This window comes from Cydia strobilella, chromosome 15 (assembly GCF_947568885.1).
Source record: "Cydia strobilella chromosome 15, ilCydStro3.1, whole genome shotgun sequence".
NCBI classification, from domain to species: Eukaryota; Metazoa; Arthropoda; class Insecta; order Lepidoptera; family Tortricidae; genus Cydia; species Cydia strobilella.
This window is the reverse complement of record NC_086055.1, coordinates 10,618,872-10,644,231: the sequence shown is the minus strand read 5'-3', so window position 1 is coordinate 10,644,231 and position 25,360 is coordinate 10,618,872. Positions and strand designations below refer to the sequence as shown.

The window sequence follows — 25,360 nt, the reverse complement described above, 5'->3', positions numbered from 1 at the left end:
CGTTCGAGTGTTCATCACTGCCCCAGTATATGTCATATTTAATTAAACTTAAGACATTGTCAATAGAGGTTACAGGGCTGCCATCTAAGCATGTCAAGCACTAGGGCGTTAACCTTGAACGTCAAAATATTTGTATGACAATAAATTAGATACATACAATTATAAGAACGGAATTAGTTGAGCCTAGGAATGGCCTAAAGTTAATTTATAGTATTTTTGGTATAAAATAAATATGGGTAATTATAAGAGAGTGACTAACACTTGCTTAGTAAGGAATTGTGATCAATGTCTGCGGTTTAATGTCCTTCTCTTAAATAACGCATACCACACGTTTGAAATATGATTTAATGTTTGTCTTTTTCTATAAAGGTAATTTTAAAAATTAAATTAAAATAAAATACATTGATTAAAAGTGATATTCATGAAATAAAACTATAAAAAACGGATTATATCGCATCGGATTATACTTTGGAATTGGAATCGGATTAAACGTCGGGATGTATTATAAATTCAATATACGCGATATAATCCGTTTTCATAGTTTTATTTCATGAGTAACTATCGCGGTAACCGAAGACAATATTAAAAGTGATATTGCAAAAATTAATTTGACCATACCTTCTTCTATAATACTTATTATTTACATGACTAAACAGTTACTGGAATATTAACTGAGCAAATAGTTTATGCTGCCTACACAAATATTGGAATTACTCATAGGATTTAAACGGTAAGTACTACACTCATTCACATGAAGGTAACTAAAACTAAACTTAAGTAGTACAAATACACATTTATATATACACACATATTATTCATTTGGTGGTACCTACTCTTAAGTTTGAATTCGCACTCCTACTAAACTGCTACGTGAAAATAGTTCAAAATTCAAACTTTTTTATAGAAATATTTAATTTGAGGCGTCGTTCATTCTGACGAAAATTCAATTATAAATATTTTTAGAGGAGAATGCGTCGCCAACCTTGTTGTATGTTTATTTGTATCCACCTTTCCTCCTGACTGCCACTAAGCCACTGTTCGTCTAACAGCCCCAAATTATTAACTAAAATCGTTAAGAGCCGTTCTAGAGAACTCATTTACTATGAATAGGTCATACATATATTTATTTACAATCATCATTGGTTTAATACTGAATTATAAGATATGTGGCATGATATTCTCTTCCTTCTAATCACGGTCTATATCCCGGTCAATATAAGTCCTTCTGATAACTTTCAATAACTACGGTAATTACTATTTCAGTGTAATTTTGTCAGACTTGACTCGCAGGAGGAATCTTCTGGGAGAATATATTTATTATGTATCTATTTAACTAATGTATTTCGTTATAATTGTTATAAACGTTATTCTTCACACTGATAACGATTGTCGCAGTTCATGCCTTCCTCGCCCCAGGCAGACGCTTGCTTGATACCTTTTGATACCTCTTCGTATGGCTCCAACTCGATGCTGTTCCTGTTAAAAAAAACAGTCGAAGCTGTGAGTCGATGTGTCCATTGAAAGTGGGTAAATTTTGACATATTTTGTGCCATCCACGAAGACGCGCCCCACTCCTCTTCCTAATCGCTAATAGTACCAGTGTGCAACCTTTTAGCAATAAGCTATGTGTGATAATTAATGTATATAGATAGAACTACTACACTGCTAAAAGTATGCACACTTGTACTATAAGCGATTAGAAAGAAGAGTGGGGCGCGTCTTCGTGGATGGCACAAACTAGTATGAGTGGTAACCTCTCGGGAGGCAAAGATACAAAATATGGTTTCGGTAAGTAAATAAAAGTTGCGTGGATTCATCGGAGAGCTAATTTATGTCATTTGCGGGATCGTTGACCCACCAGCAGACGATACTTGCCGCTCAAGGTGTCAAGTTTAAGGAGTCGGGGTGGGCTCTGTTACGCTAAATTGTCATGCCAATTGCTATGTATGGCGATAGGAGCGCCATACTTGACATAGCATTAGGTACTACAATCGTAGCCACTGCCAAGTCAGTGCAAAGTACCGGTACCGGTTGCATGTGCTTACCCTTGCAATAACCTCGCTCCCTGCAGCAGAATCTCCGCCCCCGATGAGTAAAGTGCAGCTTGGTGCGGCTTCTTGCACGCGAGGCGGTACAGGCAGCCATAGTCTCGGCTCTGTTGCCCTGCCAGGTAGCTCAGATACAGCAGGATCTCGTCCTCCGAGATATATGACGCGTTTGTGTTGTCTGGGAAGTTTAAGTTGTGAATTAAGAGTGAGTTTAGAAATGATGTCACGAATGTGTATTGGGTAAGTTTGAGGAATCTCCATTAGACTCGTCAAAAAGGTAATGTTTAGGTATTCAATTCAATATATTTAATGTCAAAAACAACACAATAAAATTCAATATATCTACACAGCTAACACAAAATTAAAAATTCAAAACCATATAAAAAAATATAATAAATACAAATGTAAAAAAAAAACAATAATCAAAAGTACAAAAGTCAATCATTATAAAAATCATTTTATATTAAATGTACTGAAGAATTCCCTAACCGTAAAGAATGCCTTGTCAATCAAATAAGCTTTAAACTTTTTAAGAAATAAGTAAAATAAGAAGCCGGCCACTTTAATTTCACGGCGCAGGCTGTGTAAATCATTATTGTTACTATACAAGATGTTCACGAGGAAGCCGAAAGATTTTAACCACGCTTTTCTGAGGCCAAAAGAAGGAAAAAATGTAATAAGTATAGGTCAAATTAGCAAAAAAAATGTTTTTTTTTTTTTTTTTTTTTCAATTTTTCAGATGTATTTGTACATAAAAAGTAAATATTATTGGTAAACGACACTTAAAATTTGCTTAAAATGGACTTTTACTTTTTTTTTCGTAAAACGTAGTTTTTACAAAGTGGTACTTGTCACCTTTTGACATCTATCAATAAGGTTACTTAGACTACGTCCCACAGTGGCAACATCGACATCAAATATGCGTCTTACACTATGTAACAATAAAAACTTGTTTTTTTTTAAATCGGTATTAACTCTGGAACTAGGCAAATTACAGAAAACTTTATAGGACATTTATAGGAAGTCTTTAAATATGATCAGGAATACGCTGTTAAAATTATTCGGTATCCTCATGTTACACCGTGTAGAGACGACATACCAAACAATGAAATTGTCGTAATTACAACCTGTACCACGCGACCAGAACGTCGTAAGTCGTAAATTCATGGCACTTACCACTTACGCGTTTAGTTTGGCGCAAAATACTGGTTCTCTGTGCGGGTTCTATACGTTAGCACGTTAGTAACAATAATTCAATGGTGTAAATCTAGAATTTTATAGTTTTGCCGCTCACATTTCTTTGGTTGTTTTAATTTCTCTAGATTGTATGTATCTTTCTAATTAATTTTGATGCTTCACACCAAATACCTGAACATCACGACAAAGCGCAAAAATTACTGTCAATTTGGTTTCAGAGCAAAATAAAAGCAGAATATTGGTGAATTACTCCCAAATGCATACGACCATCATACGACGGTGAACCAATTCTATGGAACAATGAACATTAAATAACACGGTACGAGCCGGTCAGCCTCCAGACGTGTCGGATAATCTCTACAATGGGATTAAGTCCGGAACACGGCAACCGCATCAGAGGGTGGACTCTCCGAAAATCACTTCGTTCATGTAGAACGAAGTATTTACTATTTAGCGAGGCGTTATAATATAGGTACTACTGAAATGTAGATGTAGATTGTAGATGTCGATTGCTTTTTCAATGTACTTTGGTAGGTACGATATTTGTAGATGAAAGCGTGTAATATCCCTGGTGTTGCAGGCGTCCATAGGCTACGGTAACTGCTTACCATCAGGCGGGCCGTATGCTTGATTGCCAGCGACGTGGTATAAAAAGTGTGAGGAATGGGACAAAATTTGTCCGACAAATTATATATAATCCCTTAAAGATCTAGCTAACGGTGACGAATATTTTACTTCTACTTGGAATTGCATCTCGTATTTGAATCTGCTTATTCTCATAAGTTGGTAAAGTAATGTTAGTCTTATTGTTTCTTTCTTACATTTATTATCTTTTAACAATAACATATTCGTAGGTGGGCAACGCGTGTCGGTAACGGTCTGGCGGAGGCAGATGGTCATTATAGAGATTAATCGATTGATGGTCAAACGGTCATTGTGATGGCCATTTGACGGAAGAGTGCGGCGGATTTACGTAAATGGATTTAAACCGAATTGCCGGAAGTGGTTTTTATTACGTTGTGGTTTATTACTTACCTACAACTCACGTTGTCAAAAATCTTGTTAAGCATGTTTGAGTAAACACCTTTTGATACCACCGAGTAAATAGATAGGTAGGGTAGGTAGGTAGTAGATATTTTATTTTGTTACTCAGATAATAAGTAGAGATTGTTTGTCCTGGTGTTGGAGTACTTGATTGCAGTTTGATAAAAAGGGGAACAGATGGGATGACACTTAAGGACGCTTTAGGTTCTATTTGAAAATTTTGCGACATTATCCATCTTAGCATTACGAAACTTGATTTGAAACATTTACCATTAAGACTCCTGGCGTAGTGATGACCGCCTTTCCAAGCTCCAGCTCCGAAGAACCCAGCAGCTAGGATTAACGCCTTCAGGACGATCAGGATCACCAAATTTGTCAGATTCAAGCTTAGGACCTGTGAGAGAGAGGCATGTTAATAATTAGTTAACTCCCAGCTAGAATTGAAAAATTGTGCTAAAAAGAAACTGAGATTAGAGCTAGTGTCACAAAATGAAATACGTGTCTTTTTAACTATGTGAACAAAACTGAAGTAATTTGTTAGTTCCATTTGCCCACCAGGAAAATCTTCTTTGGTGAATAATTTGTGTAATAATTGCTTCACATTGAAATACAATATCTAAAACAAAATTGTGAGTGCATAACAGTTAACGAAGTTAAAATATGTACACATACACCTTATGCAAGTGGAGCGAAATATAATTATGTTGTGTATCAGTGTAAAATCATTAAATATTAAAACAGTCGCATACACCAAGAGCGTGAAGAGCAAGACAAAAAAAGCGAAAATAAGTTTGTTTTATTACCTATAGGCATACTTACCATTATTATTTTATGAAGAATATGTTTATTCTTAATATCACAATCGGATAAAGACTAACTTCGAAATCTCTAGAACAGTCCTGAAATTTAGTATGTATGTTAATTAAATAAATAATTTATTTACTTACTTACTTACTTAAAGGTCTCTTTTTGATGTCCATACTGTTCGACATTTGGATGGACACCTCGTGGAACCGCCACCATCTTGGAAAATCTGTACTATCTTGGAAGAATTTGCATTTTACTCGGAATCTATGAAAATATGATGTAAGGCAACATTAAAGCCGATTAAATTCTACACAAAAAAATCTTCGACACTTTTGCGGAAAAAAATACATGTTCTTAGAGAAAATACTTGCTGAATCCAGATTTAGCGCTCATACCCTTTCAGGGGACATTATCTTAATAGGAGAGTTGGAAGAATATGAATTCCACTTTTGTCTATACATTCGTATATGATCTACCCCAATATCAACATTTTACTCGACTGTGACTGAACCCGAAAGTAGGGTTAAAATACTGATGATTCAGTACACCATATCGCTTAGGATACTGGACGGTTTTTTTAAAATGACGTAAAATGACGTGTTGGTAGATTCCTCTTGCCCTTCACAACCTGTTTTCACTTGTTTTATTAAAGAAAAATCAAAACAGACGCAAGGAGCAATACAAATTTACTAAAATTTATATATTAGATTAGATTTAGGGCTAAATAATGTGATTGCAAAAACAGATTTTAGGTCTTAAATGGGGTTCAAACAATAGGGGCAGTAATCAAATTTGACACCAATTCATTTTGGGATCCCTGTTTGCGTTCTTAAAATTTGAGCTTCGGAGACCACGGGGATTAGACGCCATCTTGAAAAATATGCGTTTATTTTTCCTTTTTTTCTCTTAATCTCTAGATTTTATGTGTATGGCGAAACGTTAGCATACATACCAAATTTCAGGACTGTTCTATAAATTTCGAAGTTAGTCCTAATCCGATTGTGCTTATACATGGGTCTTTTTGTGTCTGTCAATATTAAAAATCCTAAGCGTTGGGAGGAGCTTGCTACGGACAGGTCATCTTGGCGGTCGACCATCTTTAACCGCATCAAATCGTTGCCGCCTCAATATCATAGATGTCAAACGCCAACAACGTAAAGAGAGACCGAAGCCCTCGTACGCGTATACGTATAACGCGTCTGGCCAACTCTATTGTAGCACCTGCACCTGCAGTAGTCTTTAAGACCAAGTTCGGCCTGGCCAGCCACATTCGAGCCAATAATAGGCGTAATCCATAATTGTTGAGGTCGCCGTCATCGAAATCGATGAGGAGGACTATATATATATATATATATATATATATTAAAAATACGAAACTCAAGTAAAAAAAAGAAGAAAAAGAAGAAGAAGTAGAGTCAAGAAGAAGAAGTAGTATTCGATATTATTTTTGACAGTACTTGACGTTACGAGTGTAACAAGGCCACATTTTGATCGCAATATCACTTGGTTAACTTAAAAAGTCGAATATCACTCCAAAGTATATTTACGGCTAAAGATAATACCTACAAGGTTGATTGGAAAACAATGGCTTTCTCCGTAAAAGTTATCTTTAAGGGATGCTTTAATTGTTTGCACAAATGGGACTGTATGAATCATAGTTATTGTATGTAGGAAACCTTTTAAATATTACGTCATCTGTCTGAGAAATATGTAGTTATTATGAGATGACTCAGTAACTACTATTTGGCTTAAATTATAAAACGGCTCTAAGAGCTTTAAGACGATTCTCGCTGATTTGGCCTTGAGCGTCTCAGCGTCTCTGTGCCCGCACCCCGCTCACTGCGATCGTACGTGAATTTCGTCTCGGTGCGGCGACTGCGGCGGAACGAGGTTCAAAGAATAACCTACAGCCCAGAGGCGCGCGGCATTTGGCGCTATACCTCGTATTTGTGTATCTTTTGCAGATATTTTGTTGTTTGAGTATGAGTAGATCATGCGTGTAGAGGTCGTAAATTATAATAAAAATATATTCCCTTATGCATTATACTTTACAAGCCTCAATTAGTTAATTTGTGTTTTATCTGTTTCTTACAAATAAATACCTAAGTCAAATCGACGGATTAAGATTTATAGCTAAAGCTTGGTATGTACTAAATTGAGGCGTACAGTGCGTTTATTTATACCGTTTTTTTTATCCGTAATAAATAAATATAAATAATGCCATTAATAGTTAACTTATAAAATTAAAGTACCTACTAGCTTCATATACAAATGTGTTATTTTTCGAAATTCGAAGTTTTCTCAATCATTACGTGGGAATATCATCATTATTAGGGTTCCGTACCTCAAAAGGAAAAAACGGAACCCTTATAGGATCACTCGTGCGTCTGTCTGTCTGTCTGTCCGTCTGTCACAGCCTATTTTCTCGGAAACAACTGAACCAATTAAGTTGAAATTTGGTGTATATATGTAAGTTTGTGACCCAAAGACGGACATGTAACGTAAACAAATTAATATTAAACCTACAATAAACTTAATAGTAAGTTTTTCCGTAAATAAAAATACGATAGGCCGTTTTGCTAGTTCTTAATCGATTAAAATTATTTTTAAACTACAAAAACAATGTTTTTTAACAGGTACTATTCATACATACAACGTAATAGGTAATAGGTAGCTTATGATCTATTATTTATTGTTTCGAGATGGAATGGAACATTATTCAAAACGTAAAACTTGAATGACATTATAATATGTCGGTTAGAAAACATTTATTTATTTATTTCAAATGAAGTTTTCTCAAACATCTCAATCTCAAACATTATAGTATAATATATGCGGATATTATCATTACATTCATTGTAATACACCGCAAAATACCGTGTTGCGCTCGCTAATGCGCGTCGCAACCAAATCAGCGCTCTGCAGTTATTTATTCTTTGGCCACAATAACTCCGATATTATAGCACTTTGCTTGTGCATAAGCGAACATAGTGCAAGGAAGGCACGGAGCGACGAGCGACACAGCCTCCTCGTCTCAAAGCTGGCACACGACTGCCGGCCACGCCATTTTCAGGCTGCATACGCATGAAATGTGAAAAAACGTTCGATTTCTTAAGAAAATATTTTTTGATTAAGAAAAGCTATGTTGCATTTGTAGAACCTGTTAAAACATTTTTGTTAGTTTAAAAATAATTTTAATCGATTAAGCCGTTTAGAAGTTATAAGCAAAGTTAGCCGCAAAACGGCCTGTCGTGTTATTTTTTTTTCGGTGAAACTACAAATTTCAGGAAGAAAGTCTAATGTTGCGATTGTTGTCCATAGAGTGAAAATGCATATATATTTTTTTCATAATTTTTGGTTGACTCATTTAGAAGTTATAAGCTCTAAAAAGTAACAATTTTTAGCCAAAAACTGCGCGAAGCGCCTTAAGACATCTACGCGCACAGCGTGCGGTTTTAAAAGTATGATCTTAGCATACCGGTTTAGGCTAAATTAAGGTAGGTAGACCCATTGAAGATTATGCCTCATTTATTGTTGAGAGAACGAGACAGAAATAGCCCCCTCATGATTGCAGAAGTGGATCCTAAACTGTTCTTAAACTAGTTAAAATTTTCTTGCACATTTATGTAATTTTGTCTGGCGTCTCGTAAAACATTGTAACAGATAGAAGGCATCGATCCATAAGAACACAAGGTGAGTTACGCCTTATGCAATACCCTTATAAAACCCCGATAAGGGATAGCGGGCCGGTCCCTGTATTAGACTAATTAGCAAAGAGTAAAGTAAGTATATTAGGAATTAGTCTACGAACTGTCAAATCGTATAGGTTACCATGAGAACACACTAATAATATTAGTCTATTAAAATAGTTATAGTTACTTACCATGGATACAACAGATCCGAAAGGATTAATCTTTGAATAGGTACTCTAAAGATTGGGGAACTGTTAAATTTTTCATTCATTAATTCTTTTAAAAATAAATGGCTTCAGTCTAGTGGGACTATTTCGCCAGTGTCAAGGTATAAGGAGCTTTAAATACGACTAAAATTGTATGGTTAGCACAAGACAGTGTACGGCAATTTTATTAGATCTTGTAAAGTGATAGCTGGACGGAGATGGTGGCTGGATGGACTTTACAAGTAGCACGCGTGGATCGTGGACTACCGGCCGTTGACTCCAAAGTGGTGGTTAAACGCGTTTCAAGATGAATTCTCCATTCACTGCACACTACTACATTAGTTTACTGTATAATAAGCTATCGATATCACTTTAAACGATATTAATGAGCATAAAACAAAGGAATTAATCACGAGGCATGACTATCAAGATGAAGCTCGAACCGGAAGTCCTTACAAAAATTTTACAAACTGCGTTGACGTTGACAGATGGATTGATGTAACCGAACCTAAATATTGAAGTGAACTCACGAAGTAACTGCATCATGATTCGGGGACAGGCAACGAGTTAAAGTATGCGTGCAAAATAGAAAAAGGTGCAATACGAACCTGCGAGACGCAGTCAAAACCAACCTGGCTGCTACCAGTCGAACGCCCAACAAATTCCTTCGCCAGGTTCGTCAACACTTCTCCACCGGCGCCGCTCAGGAAGCTACCCGCCGAATTTAAGAACGACGACCTCGCGTACTGCGCCGTATCGTTCCCATCACTATCATATCTGTCGATCTGCCTTTTGAACGGTATCGGTGGCTTCTCGTCAGGTAAAAGCGAGTTTGTGTCGAACTTCGGGTACATTTTTTTCGCATACTGAGGCGAGGAGTACGCTCCCGAATGTTCCGAAGCTGCCAGGATCACAGGAATGAACAGGAGTGCGTAAATTGCGACCATTTTGGGCGAGGGTGGGTCCGCGACTGAAGGAACAGGTAGTGCTGATATGATTGAGACGGCTCGGACATGCCTGGCTGTTTTATCTCTTCCTTCGCTTTTGTTTGTCGCACGCACGATGACATCTGCTAATGGTGCTATTGTTGTTGCTTTGTAGTGGCCGCGTGGTTATTTCTATGTGGAATGGTGACGTTTTGCAATGAAGTATTGAAAGTATTTTTTCTTATAGTGGATTAATAGGTAATGCAATGATAATTAAGTACGTTTAATAGTTTAAAATTATACATACAAACAATTTAAATACTTACAGCTTAGAATGAAAAGTTAGAAGAACATTTGTGCCAATCTCAACCAAAAGGGTACTTATTGTCGGTTGTCAATAAGGCGCTATTTCCAAATAGCTTCAATTTGAAATCAACCTTATCGACTAGCGACAATGTGGTACCTTTTGGTTGAAAACGTCACATTTTTAGTTTGTTATTGTTAAATAATAGAATAAAATGCGAATAAATATTTTATTAAAAATATACTTATGTGGCTAAAACTAGCTTGACGGAAGTATTTAAGATCCCTCAATCCAATAGTAGAAATGAAATAAAGTTAAGAAAAGCAAACTACCATTGTTTATTTAGCTTAGATTATAAAATTCAAGTTACTGTATGTAGCCTTTCAAAGTATAGGTAGTGTGCACTTATACTTTGAAAGGCTACTACAAGTATTCCATAATTTTCGGATAATCATTGGCGCGAGTTTCAGGGATAAATGGAACTCATTCATAAAATAGTCATGCACTTTTGCAGCTCGCTGTACAGTAAAGTGATAAATGTACAAATAGCGCGCAAGAGTAGAAAGGCGACGGTCGCAATCTTCGCAGGGTGACGACGCCAAACGTGGCGGAACATCTTTGTTTACCTCGCGCGTCGATTGTTTCCGCAATGCACGGGAATGTGGGCCACGCTGCATTTCGTTAACTCTGACATAACGGCCCAACACCGTGGCGACACCATTTTAGACTGATCTAATAATTTTGTTTAATTATTTAACCTAAGTAGGTTACTCCAATTTGATCCTTTAATCCTGAGTTACTTGTTAGGTATTAACGACGACCGGACCCTGGCTTCCGACGGGTGTGGTGTACCTAATGTGATACCACCTAAGAGTCTGTTTTATTATTCCGTAGACTATAATGACGTTTCATGTGTATGAGATGACATTTCTTACTACCACATGAAATGATATTTTAGCCTACGGAATAAAAAAACAGAATATAGATACTAATCATCGTAAATTTAATTGTAAATAAAACAACACCTTAGTAAATTTTACATCTAAACCATTCCGTTGAATCACTTTATCTACTGACGAAAACCGCATTCAAATGCGTTGCACATTTCAAAGGATTGAAACGGGGCGGGTCGCTAGTAGAAAATAAAATGGAACTGAACCCTAAAAAATGTTACCATTAGCTATTACACGTAACAAAAACACTATAGACTATAAGTATAACATAAATCGAGAGCAGCTGCAAAACGTAAACACCATAGGTACGTGATTTGTGTGTTATTATGGATAGTAAACTAACCTTCAACGCTCACTATGATAGTATCATAATGAAATCGTCTTGAATGTTAGGATTTTTGATAAAAAAACTCAAAACATTTTAAGCACGTTCGTACTAGGAAAATACTTTATTTCGCCCTGATGAGATGAGAAGCATCCTAGAACTACTGCTCACATATATGGTCACCCATCTACAAAGTCCATAAGAGCCGTATAGAAAAAATACAGACGCTTTTTGGCATACTTAGGGTATGTATCGCGTAATGGACATAAACTACGGTCGTATCAACAGCGTCTAAAGTTCTTCCATGTTTCAACGCTAAATAAAAGGAGAAAAATGCTTGATCTAACGTTTTTTTTACAAACTAATTAAACCATAAAGGAGTTGATTTTTCAGAACTGCTTGCAAAAGTTAACTTTGCCGTTCCTTCGAGATTGCCGCGCCCTGGCAGAAAATCAAACTTGGGGCGCAAATCGCCGCTATCTACATTTTATCAAACTTACAACCATCTCCCGAACTCCTTGGAGGCTGATATACTTGGTAACAGCCTCATAGATTTAAAATAAAAGTGCTGAAGTATTTCAACTCCAACCCAGGACGAGAGACGGTAATGAATGTACAATACATGTTAGGTTAGACTGCAATATTTACATTTATATTGTATTTTCATCTCCCTGCATGTTTTCCTCATAATATTATCTCTGTTCTTAAAATACTTACTTACTTAATGGCGCAGCGACCCAAAATAAGTCTTGGCCTCCGACACGAGTATACGCCAGTCGTCTCGATCCTGTGCCATCTCCCGCCAGTTATCGGCATGGAGAGCGCTCAAATCTCAAATCTTAAAATATGTTAATGTTAATGATATAATATGTTATTTTGTCACTTTTCTGTCGCAAAGTGCAAATAAATTCAAATTAATTCATTTATCATAATTTCTTTCTATTCCTTATTTTGTTAAATTTCATTTAAGTTCTATATTGTATGTCCTTAGATAATGGAATAAGCTGTGGCATAGAGTAACTTATACTAGAGCGGTACTGTCATAGTACATTTTGTAACCCCAGTAAATTCACTGCCATCTGTCGACACACTTTAAAACTAAAAATGAAAATTTATAAAAATACGATAGAATGTATTTTAATATAGATAAATGATTTTTTTTATTTGCATTAATTTTTTTTATGATTTTGACCCATGTTCTTTCACTGATATGCGTTAAAATTGTTAAATAACAAACGAAATCGTCAACGCCATCTATACGACTGTAGGCCAAAACTAGTAGCGCCCTCTGAACGAGAATCAAATTTTCTTGATTTTCGAGGCACGTTTTTTCCTTAGACTGTATCCATCTATTACGGTGTTATATCTATCTTTGGCTGTGGTTACCTATAATTGGAGAAACATCTACCATAATGTTATGTAAGTTACAGATTATTTTTTCATGATGTATTGTCTGTTGGTGATCCTAAATAAATAAATAAAAAATATATAAACAAGATACAAAAAAATAATTCCCCCTCCTGAGTCCCAGAGGCCCTTATAAAGGCTTTATTCCAAAACGTAATTTTAACTTTAATTACATAAGTCAAGGTTCTAAATTCAAAAACGAAACTAACGATTTTGGGATTTAGGAGGATACTAGTGCGTCATACTCGTAAAAGAAAGTGGTTCCACAATGCGTTCCGCATGTAAAAGTCAATTTTCTCTCCGGCTGCTCCGCGATCCGCGAACAACGGAATGCATGCATGTGCAACAGTGCAATTTGTATCGATTGTTTCTCAGCTGTAACAGTTCGTTAAATTGGGTGGATAAATGTGGATATGGGTGGGTTTGTTCAGGGATCCTTCATTACTGGTGAAAAACCATTTTTAACAAACTCTTCTGGCGAAAATCCCTGCATTTTTTATTTTCCAAGTGATGCACTATGATTTGATAGCATTTGTCTGCTTTTTTTTTTTTTTTTTCAAATTAAGCAATTCCATTTGGTCACTCATGTCCACTGTAACGTCTGTAACTAAGGGGTTTAAGTTAGCAAATTGCTAATTATAGTTAATTAGCATAATATTCTCACTGGAATGTTCTAGTAGCTATAGTCCGACAAGAAATTGTAGAAAAGTATTGAGGGAGCCACTTCCTACGTAACTGTCACATTTTTGACGTAAAATGCTTAAACATGGCAACAATTTAGTATGGAATTTATTAGTTCCATTTTATTTTATTTCTACTATTTTATGTCGCACTAAATATAACCCTAATTTACATTAAAATTATAGCACTGACGTTGTATTTTGGGATTATCGTGTTTTCTGCAGCTGAAAAATATCCGTTGTAGAGATATAGTGACTATATACTGCATATTCTCGCTGTGTGTAGTAGTCAGTTAAAAACAAAAAACTAACATCGCACACGCGACTTCTGATATCTTTTAAAATCAATCTATATAATATATTTTATTTGGTTACCTAGCCCCTGACACGATTTTATTTGGCCTTGCGGATTTTATATCAACAAATAAAATAAAATTTACTAAAAGGTATTTTTTTCTAATGTCTAATCCGGGGGAGATTAGTTTTTCTATGTACCTACAGATTTTAACTCAACTGTTTTATTATAAGCATAGAACAGGGGGGCGATTTTTGAATTTCGATCGCTCGATTTCGTCACTCAAAATTCGGTGGAAAACGGCGAAATGCTAACTTTTTAAATACGAGCGATATAAATTGGGAATCTATTGGTAGAATTTATCAAGTAATCAAGTAATTTATTGCACTCATGTTGTTATACAGATGATAATGTTTACAATAGATGCTTCAAACATGAACCCTGTGAGGGCATCGCAAACAATTCTTATTTCCTAAACTAAAGCTAAGCTAAATGCGTGTGTATTCTGTGTTAGTGAAAATATGTGTTTTATTTTATGTCAGTGTTTTGTCGTCTAAGTATTCCGATATAGAATAATAGGCTTTATTTATTAAAATTTGTTTCAGTTTACTAGTAAAATTACTTTCTTTGGTTTCGCTTTTTATATGCCTTAATTTTAATTTAAAAACCTAGTAGTGGAGATATAGTTTGTCAAAGGACTGTCTCATTTCAAACATAGACAGAGAGAATCATACTATCTTTGTCTTACACAAGTACTAGCACCCAAATGAAAAGGATGTATAGTTTTTTTTTGTTAATATTTACTGACAATTTGGTTTGACCAACTATATATTATTATTGAACGAAATACTTACACGAAATCGAGCGATCGAAATTCAAAAATCGGCCCCCAGATCTATATCATTTCTACGCGTCCTGTCCACAAATACCTGCAATTACCAGCGAAACCTCATTAAATGATGATTATATTGTGGATGTGATGTTTTTACACACATACGCCAATGTTTATTTATTGTTCGCCACATTGAAATCTTGTTTTATTTGAAGCATCATGAGGTGTGCCAATGTTGTTTTACTTGTTCTTGTTCTTGCCACATTTTATTCGGAATGGACCTTGGTGAGTATCTCCTGATAAGATTATTTGGTAACATGTTCACGAGCCCCTAATTCCACTTTTTAACCGCCTTCTAAAAAAAGGAGGTTCTCAGTTTGACCCGTATGTTTGTATGAGTACATGTATGTATGTATGTATGTATGTATGTTTGTTCGCGATTATCTCGCGTTTGGCTAAACCGATTTTGATGCGGTTTTCAGAAAAGTGTTTGCTACATTCTAGAGAAGGTTTTAGTATACATAGAGCTGAGCTGATGCTGAACCCTGACTGTACCTAGTGGAACTCAGGTTTGGTGCAACATAAGCACACGCTGTGTTGGTCATCAAACACGTCTTGATGAGCACTTGGGAGAGCAGTACCCAAGATAGAGCTGATGCTGAACCCTGGCTGTACCTAGTGGAACTCAGGTTTCGTGCAACATAGGCACACGCTGTTTTGGTCTTCCGACACGTCTTGATGAGCACTTGGGAGAGCAGTACCCAAGATAGGGCTTTGTTTACCTATATGATTTGAAAGTATTATTTTTTTGTCTCGTAGAAAAAGTATTGTATACAATAGTGATATAATCAAGCTTTTCAATCTCGTACCTTAACTTAAGCAACTCGGCAAGCCTCGTTGCTTAAACACGGTACTCGACTGAAAAGCTCTCTATTATATCACGATTGTATAAAATACTATTATTTGGTTATATTTGGTTTCAGTGGTAAGTAATAATATATTTTTCTCAAAAATGGACGGCAAAGTCGACCTTGCCGGTTAAAAAGTAGGTCGCGAAGTGCGTAGTTTATGGTCAGTCAAAAAATTTAAAAGTTAAAAACATTGCAGTCTTGATTTCGGGACTGCAATGTTGCATACAAATTCCATTATTTGTCGAGTTCCAAACTTTTTAAAAGTTGAAGTGGCCATATCAAATGAAGGCATAGGTCCATTAAACAGCCAAACAGATGATCAGCTCTTATTATTATAATGTTGGTACCGCGACTATTTAGGTGTCTCAAATAGGTTGGCGTATTATAAAAAAATAAAACAGCGGCAAAACAAATCTTTTTACATTTTTCTGTGAAAATATATACATAAGAATGTTGCTTCTGTAAAATATTTCTATTATATTTGCATTTATTGCGCCATTTTTGAGGAAAGCACTATATATGACGGCTGGAAGGCTACTTGCTGGCTTCGGATTCAATTAAACGGACTCCCAAGGTCGTTTTCGGTTGTCGTAGAGTATGGATGTTGTTATATGAAGGGTGTCACATGCGCGTTTCTGACTTATGAAGCAATTGTTTCTACTACAACATAAAATAAAATGTTTTTGTTGGCTAACCAATCACAAAGCAGATGCGACGCAGCAGCGTGTTTATGTAAACTAATTTGCATTGAATCGAGTCTCCTTAAACAAGAAATATTTCATCGAAATGTATGAAGTTCTATTTTCAAAATTTTTATAATTGACTAAACTGTATCGATAAAATTCTTATGCTTGAGTCGGAAGTGCCATAGACTATCCAACGTTAAAAAGAGTAAGGTTGTAGTTTTGCATATGAAGTTGTAATACACAGATTATACTCGACGAGTAGAAAAAAATATATTGTATATAGGTAGATTGATTCTAAAAGATTTCAGAAGTCGCGTGTGCGATGTTAGTTTTTTGTTTTTAAGTGACTATTACACGCAGCGAGGGTCTCAAATGTGACTGACGTAGATTTTAATGTTTTTGTTCATTTTAGAGTATTTTTATTATTCCCGAACGCACAGAAGTAACCCACGTCAACGAGAAATACTTATATAATGTGTCTGCACGCGTCATACGGTACGGCAGAAAAAGTGATTACCTCTACAACCTCGAGGGAGGGATCAAGCATACTTGGGGAAATAATATCACGGTGAGCAATTAAATTATTCTTTCTAAGAAATATTTAAAATAGTGAAGGATTAGGTACTGTTGTTGTATGATGAATCGAACCAGCGCTTTTACCTGCTTTTGCTTGTAGTTTTAGTTCATTTATATGTCATAATATAATAGGTAACTGAAATATTTTACAGATTCATTTCGTTTTCTTCGAAGCTCAAAACAACCAATACAAGCGGAGTCTATTAGAGCTAAAACTGAAGTTTTGCGACTTATTCCAACGAGAACAATACATCGGAAAGATGTTAAGGACGATTTTAGACAAATATGGAATATCCTGCCCTATTGCGCCGGTACTTTATGATGATAGATATGTTTTTTTGCTACATGTTCAAAACTTTTACATAAACAGTTGTATTATGATAGCATAATATGCATTCCACAAGCACAAATGGCCACATATGTACGTTTTTACGCAGTACAGGATATTATTTTATCCTTTTTGAAGTCGGTTTTTCTTTTTTTACATAAGGTAAATTTTATTTTTAATCTGAAATCTGCCGCTGGACACCCGTATAACAGTCGTGCGGAGAGTTAAGTTGAATGATTACCCTCACACAGCTGGTAATTGAATAAGTGGATATGATTTAAGGGTACCTAAATAACGTACCTGAATAACTCGTGGCAATACCTGTAACAACAGTTAGAAAAGTAACTAAATGATACATGATACTTACATGTAACATCGTCTAACGACTATCACTGAAGCGCAAGTTAGAGAAAATTTTATGACGCAAAAACATGTCGTACCAACATTAAAATACGAATCATGTATAGGATATTTTCAGTGGAGTACCAGAAACTATGGATGGTATAGAAAGGATGCCAATCTCTTATGGCAGAATTGTTGCAAAAGTGACCGCTTTCAGCTTTAAATAATAGTTCCTAATCTCTCCGGTGGCGCTAGTTAGGCTCTGGGACATGAGTATAACATGAACCAACAAATATCCCGACCAAATTACGTAGGTTGTTTTTGGTAATATTTCGGTGTATGGTGGCGCCGCCTAATTACTTTTTTTTGATGGTCACTTTTCATACATAGAGATTTGGCTCCTTTATATAGTCTCCATGCCAGAAACACTTGTCATAAGTCATAATTTGTGACGTTTTCAGCCAAAAGGTTACATACAGGTTAAGGTACATTGTCGATTGTCGATAAGGTTGATTTCAAATTGAACCGATAATACCATTTTGATTGAGAATGGCACATTAAATTTCACTTTCAGGGAATGTACCGATTCTTGAACACGACGCTGCCCGGAGAGAAGACTCCCAACTACCTGCCATTCCGGAAGGGGAAGGTCGAGGTCACGTTTAACCAGTTGCAGACGCAAGATTTAGTTGGAAGGTTTTTTGTAATATTTACCGTTAAATCGTAGGCTTACAAAAAAAACATATTAGTACTTACGTGCAACAACAGACACCTACAACAATTATTTTTTATTCAAACCAGCATCTTTTAAGTAGCCTGCATTATTTGACCTCCACCGATGAATAGCTGCCAGGCTCCCGGATCTAATATTAAAGTCAGTACAGCAAATTGACTAGGTAAGTAGGTAAATTGTTTTCATTGCTCTCAAAATCGTTAACCATTCTTGCATTACCGGTGTTACGACTTCTTCATTTTCTGCTTCCCAAAGGTTGTCTGGAAGAGATCGCTTCTTAGCGATAAGACCGCCTGTTGTTATCTAATAAATGCTAGTTGTTCTGATTATTCTATTTGAAACTTTTTAATTTACTGTTAGTGCAATGAAGAATATTTATGCGGGCTTTCCACTAAAAAAGGGTAATGAGCGGAAACGGAGCTAGCGAACCGAGCTGACCGGAGGAAACTAGCTGTGCACTTCCACTAAAAAAGAGTTTCAGCATTTGCCTTCCACTGCCAGCGGATTTTACGGAGCGAGCGAGGCTGGAAATAAGGCTGGGGTCAGATGAGCGAGTTTGTGAGCTTCCATTAGAAGCGGACTTTGCGGAATAACCTGGCAGCCAGTATCAGAGGGGTAGGGATGGTTGGAGGGGGCGGGGGTCTGAGCGGAGTCCGTTCAAAACCTTCTATAGAGGCAACAACAAAGCACGCCTTATTCCTAATAGGTAACTACTTTCAAAAATTGACCCAAATATGTACCTACAGAATGTATGGCTACGTTTGTGTATATCCCCCATGTGTATACAATGTTCCTATAATATATCCCTAAGCTCCCTAGCTTAGGTATGGAGTGAGGTTGTCAATTACTAACTAGCCTTTCCGCATTTTTTTTAACTATAATTTGATAAGTTTCAGTTTACATGGATTATCTTTATCTTATAAAATCTGGTACTAGACTAGGACTGCTAAAACACAAGCGTTATCTAGCGTTATTACCATGAAGCTCGAACTACCAGCAATAGTTGCGATAACAAAACATAGATGTCACCACGACACTTGTCGTTCGGTTGCAGCAAAGAAGTGTTAAGTAGTTGCCGCCGTTTTCTGCTAGATGGCATTTTCTGCAATTTGTGTTTATAAGGCTTATTTTTGAAGGTTAGAAATCGCAACTGGATTTATTTATTAACTTGACATGATGTGACATGGATTTCATTAAAACACGTTTCAGTATTAAATAACTTGTTAATGTTCATAAATGCGACGAGTATCTATTATATAATCTTTCGCTTGCACGGGACTCAAAATGAGCACTCGAAGAAATATCAACTTTTTCTCTCTTGTTGTACAAATAACTATTGTATCTACGCACATATCATGAGTGCTCTAAAATGCGATCAGAAACCCTAGGAAATGACCAGTATTATTACAACCAAATCGTTGTTTCGTTCGTTGTACTTCATTCGCTTCTTAAACCCACATGTGTTTTAATGCTTTTGATTATGTAGCAGTCACATAAACTAAGTTTTATTAACTAAACTAACTTAAATTCTATACACACTTTTATTTCTGACTGTAGTTCCTCTTCTTTGCATGACTAAATAAAAAGTGTGAACACCATTTTAATGAGCGCAAATTGTTTGTGTTTTCCATACCCTATAGTTCCTTTGGCTACATTCTGACGGCAATTAGATTAGTATACCAAAGAGGATATAATAAGATAGAGCGGTACTGTCATAGTAAATTTTGTAACCACTGTAAATTTACTGCCATCTATCGACATACTTTAAAACTAAAAATGAAGATTTATAAAATTACGTTACAATGTATTTAAATATGGATGAAGGATTTTTTATTTGCATTAATTATTTGTATATGATTTTGACCCATGTTCTTTCACTGATATGCGTTAAAATTATAAATAACAAACGAAACCGTCAACGCCCTCTATACGAGAGTAGGCCAAAACTAGTGGCGCCATCTGATCGAGAATCAAATTTTCGTGATTTTCGAGGCACGTTTTTTCCTTAGACTGTATCCATCTATTACGGAGTTATATCTATCTTTGGTATATACACATACATTGCCATCGGATTCACGGAAGTACGCCAAATTTCAACTCAATCACACACCGGAAAGTGGTTTAAATTATGTAGTTACAAGATTTGAGACATAAATGTATATGTGTTTTATTGTGATCAGAGTAAAAGTATAATAATAATAAAAAAACACATTTTTATTGTACAATGTGCAAAACAAACCTCTTTCCGGCTGTTTACCTAGTTAAATAAAACACATTAACACGTAAAACAATCTGCCCATATTATCTCAAAATTTAAGTAACTAAATAGCCTATCTTAAGTAGATAATTCTGGCAACTTACGTCTTTTCAGAATGGACGGTTATATAAATTTATTTTTTAAAAGAGCATTTGTCATTTGTCTGATCTTGTACTTACGTCATTTTAAAACGGGAGAGGAATAAGCATTGAGCCATTTGCGCATTTCTCTGAGCTTTGCGCGTGAGAGCGGTGAAAATGGTCGGCGCAAGAAAGTGAAACCTGCAGGCCTTGACCGCCGTCTGTAGAGACGCCCGTGAACAATTTTACATCGTGATCAATACTTTGCTCACTAATTTTCTTTGCTTTATTCATCTCATGCAAACCAGTCTATTTGTGGTCTTCAAGAATCAACCTCCTAGTCTGGGATTAATTTCTCCCGTCTTGGCAAATTTGCAAATTACCCGTCTTCGTTAGGACAAAAAAATTACCGTGAGTTTTTTATTTTACCAGTGTATTTCATAATTATTAGAATACAGTATTAGATTACTTTAAACTAATGTATACGAAAAGCCGCTCTGAAAATGATAGAAAGCCGGTTCTTGGTGAGATATATAGTATACTCATGGTCAGTCATTAAAAACAATAGGTACCTGCCTAATCGTCACCTTGGATTAGATTTGCTCGAAGGGTATTTTATTTTGTGGTCATCGGGTTGCTGTCTCGGGTCGCGAAATCACTGTTATACTAGTTTGGATGAGACAAGCACTTGCAAGTGTCGAGAATGGTCGTGACGAAATCGATTTAAGGGTCAATCTTCGTTGATTATTAAACCTGAAATGAAAATAGATAACAACAAAAGAAAGTTATCGAAAAATTATGTGATAATGTTAAATTCTGACTTTTAGTGTGCATATCCAATCACAATTAAAATGGGTAATAATAAAATTTTAACAATCAAAACAATCACTACAAAAATTACATAAAACCCTAAACTAAATACAAACAATAGGTACATAAAAAATACATTAAAGTTAACTATAAACTAAATGAACTAAACAAAGCCACAACCTAGTCAAACAACTCGTCCCGCGCTCGCCGCGTTCAGCATCAGCCTCTGCATCAGGAATGACTCGGAACGACGGTCATGACCTCTCTCCCTCAAACGCTGCCCCAATTCGCTCAAGAATATTTTGGCCTCAGCACACCAACACCCGGACGTCTCCACTGCTAACGGGACAAAAATGTACTTAGTAAGCAGCGCCGAGTACTTATCGCGCTTCCAAATTGCCGCTAATCCCGCCGCCGCCGCTCCTGTCGTCCGGACAGTTCTGCCACTGTGCGAAGCGAAAGTGCTGACCCACGTGGCATCCCAAAGTAGACACTTACCCTTTTCCCATGGAATAAGTGTCAGCCCGTCAGGTGTTTTGCCATCGGACCGGTTCAGGCCTGGATATTCTAGTATGCACGGCACATTTGCAGACAAAATGTCATTTAAGGCATGGTGGCGTGAACCTACGTATTAAACAACAAAAATATTAAATTAGGTACCTAAACAAAACAATCTAAGAACATAAAAATGAACATGTAACAAGAATATACAATAATCACAGTATTTTTATTGATAGTGATAGCCGATGCCAAGCATGACGCAGAGTTAATAATGCAAACTGAGATGAATTCAATGATTTCCCTATAGATTAGGCTCGGTCGAGTGGCGTCGACAGACAATGTAAACAATGTCGCATTATACCTATGCTTCCTACAAATTCAGGGAATTCTATTAAGTCACGGTAGTGTGCACTTGGTGTTCCCGTAGCCCGCGACGGGAGGGTTGTTTAGTGGGTAGACTTGGGGTCCCATTAGCCCAAAACAAGGAGTCCCACATAACCACTCTGGTTCGTCCACGCGCCCGAGTGGTATGCGAAATGGCATTCCCCCCCCTAAAAAAAGGGAATTATATTTTTCATTTCTCATGCTCTGAAAGAGGGTCATTGTTGTTCTAAAAGGTGCGCAAAAAATGATACGTGTCTGCACTAGAGCATTTTACGTTCGAAGTACGACTTTTTTAATTTTTTTACGATACGCAATTGAAATTTGAGTTTAAATGGATTTGTAATAAATTTTTCATTTTGATATTTGACTCTCCATTCCATAAATAACGATACTTTTGTCTGAATTGTTAATTGAAAGTACCCTCAAGAAATACTATAAAAATGTATACTTAGTCATGTTTTAAAAAAAATACATGCATTTTACTTTCCTCGTATTCGAAATGAAAAGTAGAGTGTTTAACTCGGGTGAAAGGCATCATTTCTGCCTCGGACTATTGGCGCTCTCACTGCATTCGAGCGCCAAAATACCTCGGCAGAAATGAGTGCCTTTCGTCCCTTGGTTAACAATCTACTAAAGACTTATCTTTGAATAGTCTTGGAGTCGACATTTATAAACTTGCAAGCAGTACTGCTTGGAAAGGAAAGTGCAAAGTATTAAGTTACGTGGAAAGCGTGAATCGATGGCCTATTCGTGAAATAATTACATATTATATCATACATGCTTACTATATTTTAAATCAGTACTGGAGACGGGCAGTTTATATCAGCTAATTCCCTTTGGACTTGTTTTATTCTAGTAGGTCTCGAAGAACACAAATACCTAAATATTGACAGCTGTTAGGCAGGATTAGGCATTTGGTAATTTAAACAACCCTTTCTATACTGATTAATACTGTAGTTCTAAATATGAGGAATAACATCTATGCCAGGTAAGTTTTTTTAGTAACCGGATAGGACACGTATGCCTTTATCGCTATCGATCAGTTTTTTCAGTATGTTATTAAAAACCGGCCAAGTGCGAGTCGGACTCGCGCACCGAGGGTTCCGTACTTTTTAGTATTTGTTGTTATAGCGGCAACAGAAATACATCATCTGTAAAAATTTCAACTGTCTAGCTATCACGGTTCATGAGATCCAGCCTGGTGACAGACAGACAAACGGACGGACGGACAGACGGACGGACAGACGGACAGCGGAGTCTTAGTAATAGGGTCCCGTTTTTACCCTTTGGGTACGGAACCCTAAAAAATACTCTAAATACTTGCAAGCAAAAATACTAATTAAGGTGAGTTCGGCTAAGTTTCGGACGATTTTAGGTGGGTTGAGATGATGTTGGTTTTTTTTTCTCAGCTTTTGGATAGGGTACGGACATGATTTAAGTACAGAATTGATAATAATGAAATGCTCTATATAACTGAATTTTATTATCTTTCTAAACGTCATAGTGAGCGTGTAATGAGTGTTTAAACATAGGAAACAAAATAAATTGACAGCATTATTTTTTTACCTGGTGGTGTAAGAACGGACGGGCCTATAAGTTCGGCCCTATTGCCGGTACCATAAAGTTTACAATTGCAAAATAACCGGTTTTACTCACCGATTCATATATAGAAGAATTGGCCTAGCAGTAATTCGGGCTATCATATCCGACCCATATCTTTTTTTTTGCATTTTTTCCGTCCGATCTTACACCATGCGCTCAATTTTCAAGAAATTATGGTTGTCAAACTTTTAGGTGTGGAGTCAATGAACCCATGTGGGTCAATGAACCACGTAGGTTCATTGACACCTTAAGCGCGGTAGGTTGAAAGAGGGTGATAAAATAGGACATAAGGGTAAAATAATATGAAAGTGGAGGAATTAATACGACCAAAACTTAATCAATTGCAGTAATATCAGTCTATAGGTACTTAATAAACTTTCCAACGCCATCTCACATAACTACGAGTATGATTTCGTGTGAGAAAACATCTCTCGATCTTACAAACAGGCCAATTCGCTTTGATAAGCACACATTTTAAACCAAGTAAGAATTGATTAATCAACACAACAATAATATTTCAAAAAACCATTATATTTCTTTAACATTATTAAAATAATAATAATAATCAACAAAAAAATAAACCTACCTCTTCATAATTACAGCAGATAGGTAAATAAAAATATTTATAATTATTTATTCATAAAGAGATCAGTTACCTACTTAAGTGTGCAATATTAGACGCTTAGATTGTAATTTGCGGTTATGTAAAAAAAAACACCACTATATACGTCTGTTAGATAAATTTAATCAAGCATCGTGGTGACACGTATAAAGTTTGAGCATTCCTGAGAATTTAAGATCGGATGATTTGCATCCGATCTTTTACCACTTCGGGTAAGACCGGATCTTGGCATCGTATCAGAATTCCAAATATACAGATTTGTCACAAAGTTAATAAAAATAACATGCAATCTGTAAAAGAAACAAATAACGCTTAAACTTACCAGTTATTCCAAAAAAACTGGCGGAGGGTATATCCGGATGGAAAATAAAAACACATTTTTTGAACTTTTCTACTTAACGGCACAAAACACGCGTCTAGTCTGTCAGAGCAACAAGTGCGGACTGAAGAGGGGTGCGGAACAAAATTGCGCATCGCATCACCTTGCCAGCATTAAAAAAATACCCCACAATAGGCGGGAATTTGAATCATACGATCTTACCCGATGTCCGTAACTTTGCCGAACTCACCTTAAATTACCTAACAGTTTCAACGTAAAATAAAATAAATAATGTAGTAAGAAATATAAAATTATTAGCAAAAAATATTTAAATTTTGTTTTTTAATAAACATACACGACTCCATGGTTTCGTCCAAATTCGGCGTTTAGCCGTTGCCATAGCGCTTGGAAAGTGCTTTGTTTTGGTTGTACGTCGTGGCGCTAAATTACGCTTTCAAACTTACTGTGACGCAATTGTGCTCGGGCACTGTAA

The 25,360-nt window shown here is 36.2% G+C and overlaps 2 protein-coding genes across 3 annotated transcripts; one reads left to right on the top strand and one right to left on the bottom strand.

Moving 5' to 3' along the window:
- Positions 1 to 447: 447 nt before the first annotated feature.
- Positions 448 to 10,109, bottom strand: LOC134747732 (uncharacterized). Of its 2 annotated transcripts, none has more exons than XM_063682355.1 (4): positions 9,603 to 10,109; positions 4,560 to 4,683; positions 2,046 to 2,226; positions 448 to 1,476 (listed from the first exon to the last, which is right to left on the bottom strand). In XM_063682355.1, exons 1-4 carry the CDS (start codon positions 9,939 to 9,941, stop codon positions 1,365 to 1,367), a joined length of 756 nt encoding a protein of 251 aa, XP_063538425.1. In that variant the 5' UTR covers positions 9,942 to 10,109; the 3' UTR covers positions 448 to 1,364. The 2 variants fall into 2 exon arrangements, with proteins under 2 accessions (XP_063538425.1, XP_063538426.1); XM_063682356.1 differs by having other exon boundaries at positions 9,627 to 10,109.
- Positions 10,110 to 16,224: 6,115 nt separating this feature from the next.
- Positions 16,225 to 18,312, top strand: LOC134747903 (uncharacterized). The gene is made up of 4 exons (XM_063682581.1): positions 16,225 to 16,230; positions 16,726 to 16,881; positions 17,042 to 17,200; positions 18,134 to 18,312. The coding sequence occupies exons 1-4, from the start codon at positions 16,225 to 16,227 to the stop codon at positions 18,284 to 18,286; spliced, it is 474 nt and encodes a 157-aa protein (XP_063538651.1). The 3' UTR covers positions 18,287 to 18,312.
- The last annotated feature ends 7,048 nt before the right edge of the window (positions 18,313 to 25,360 follow it).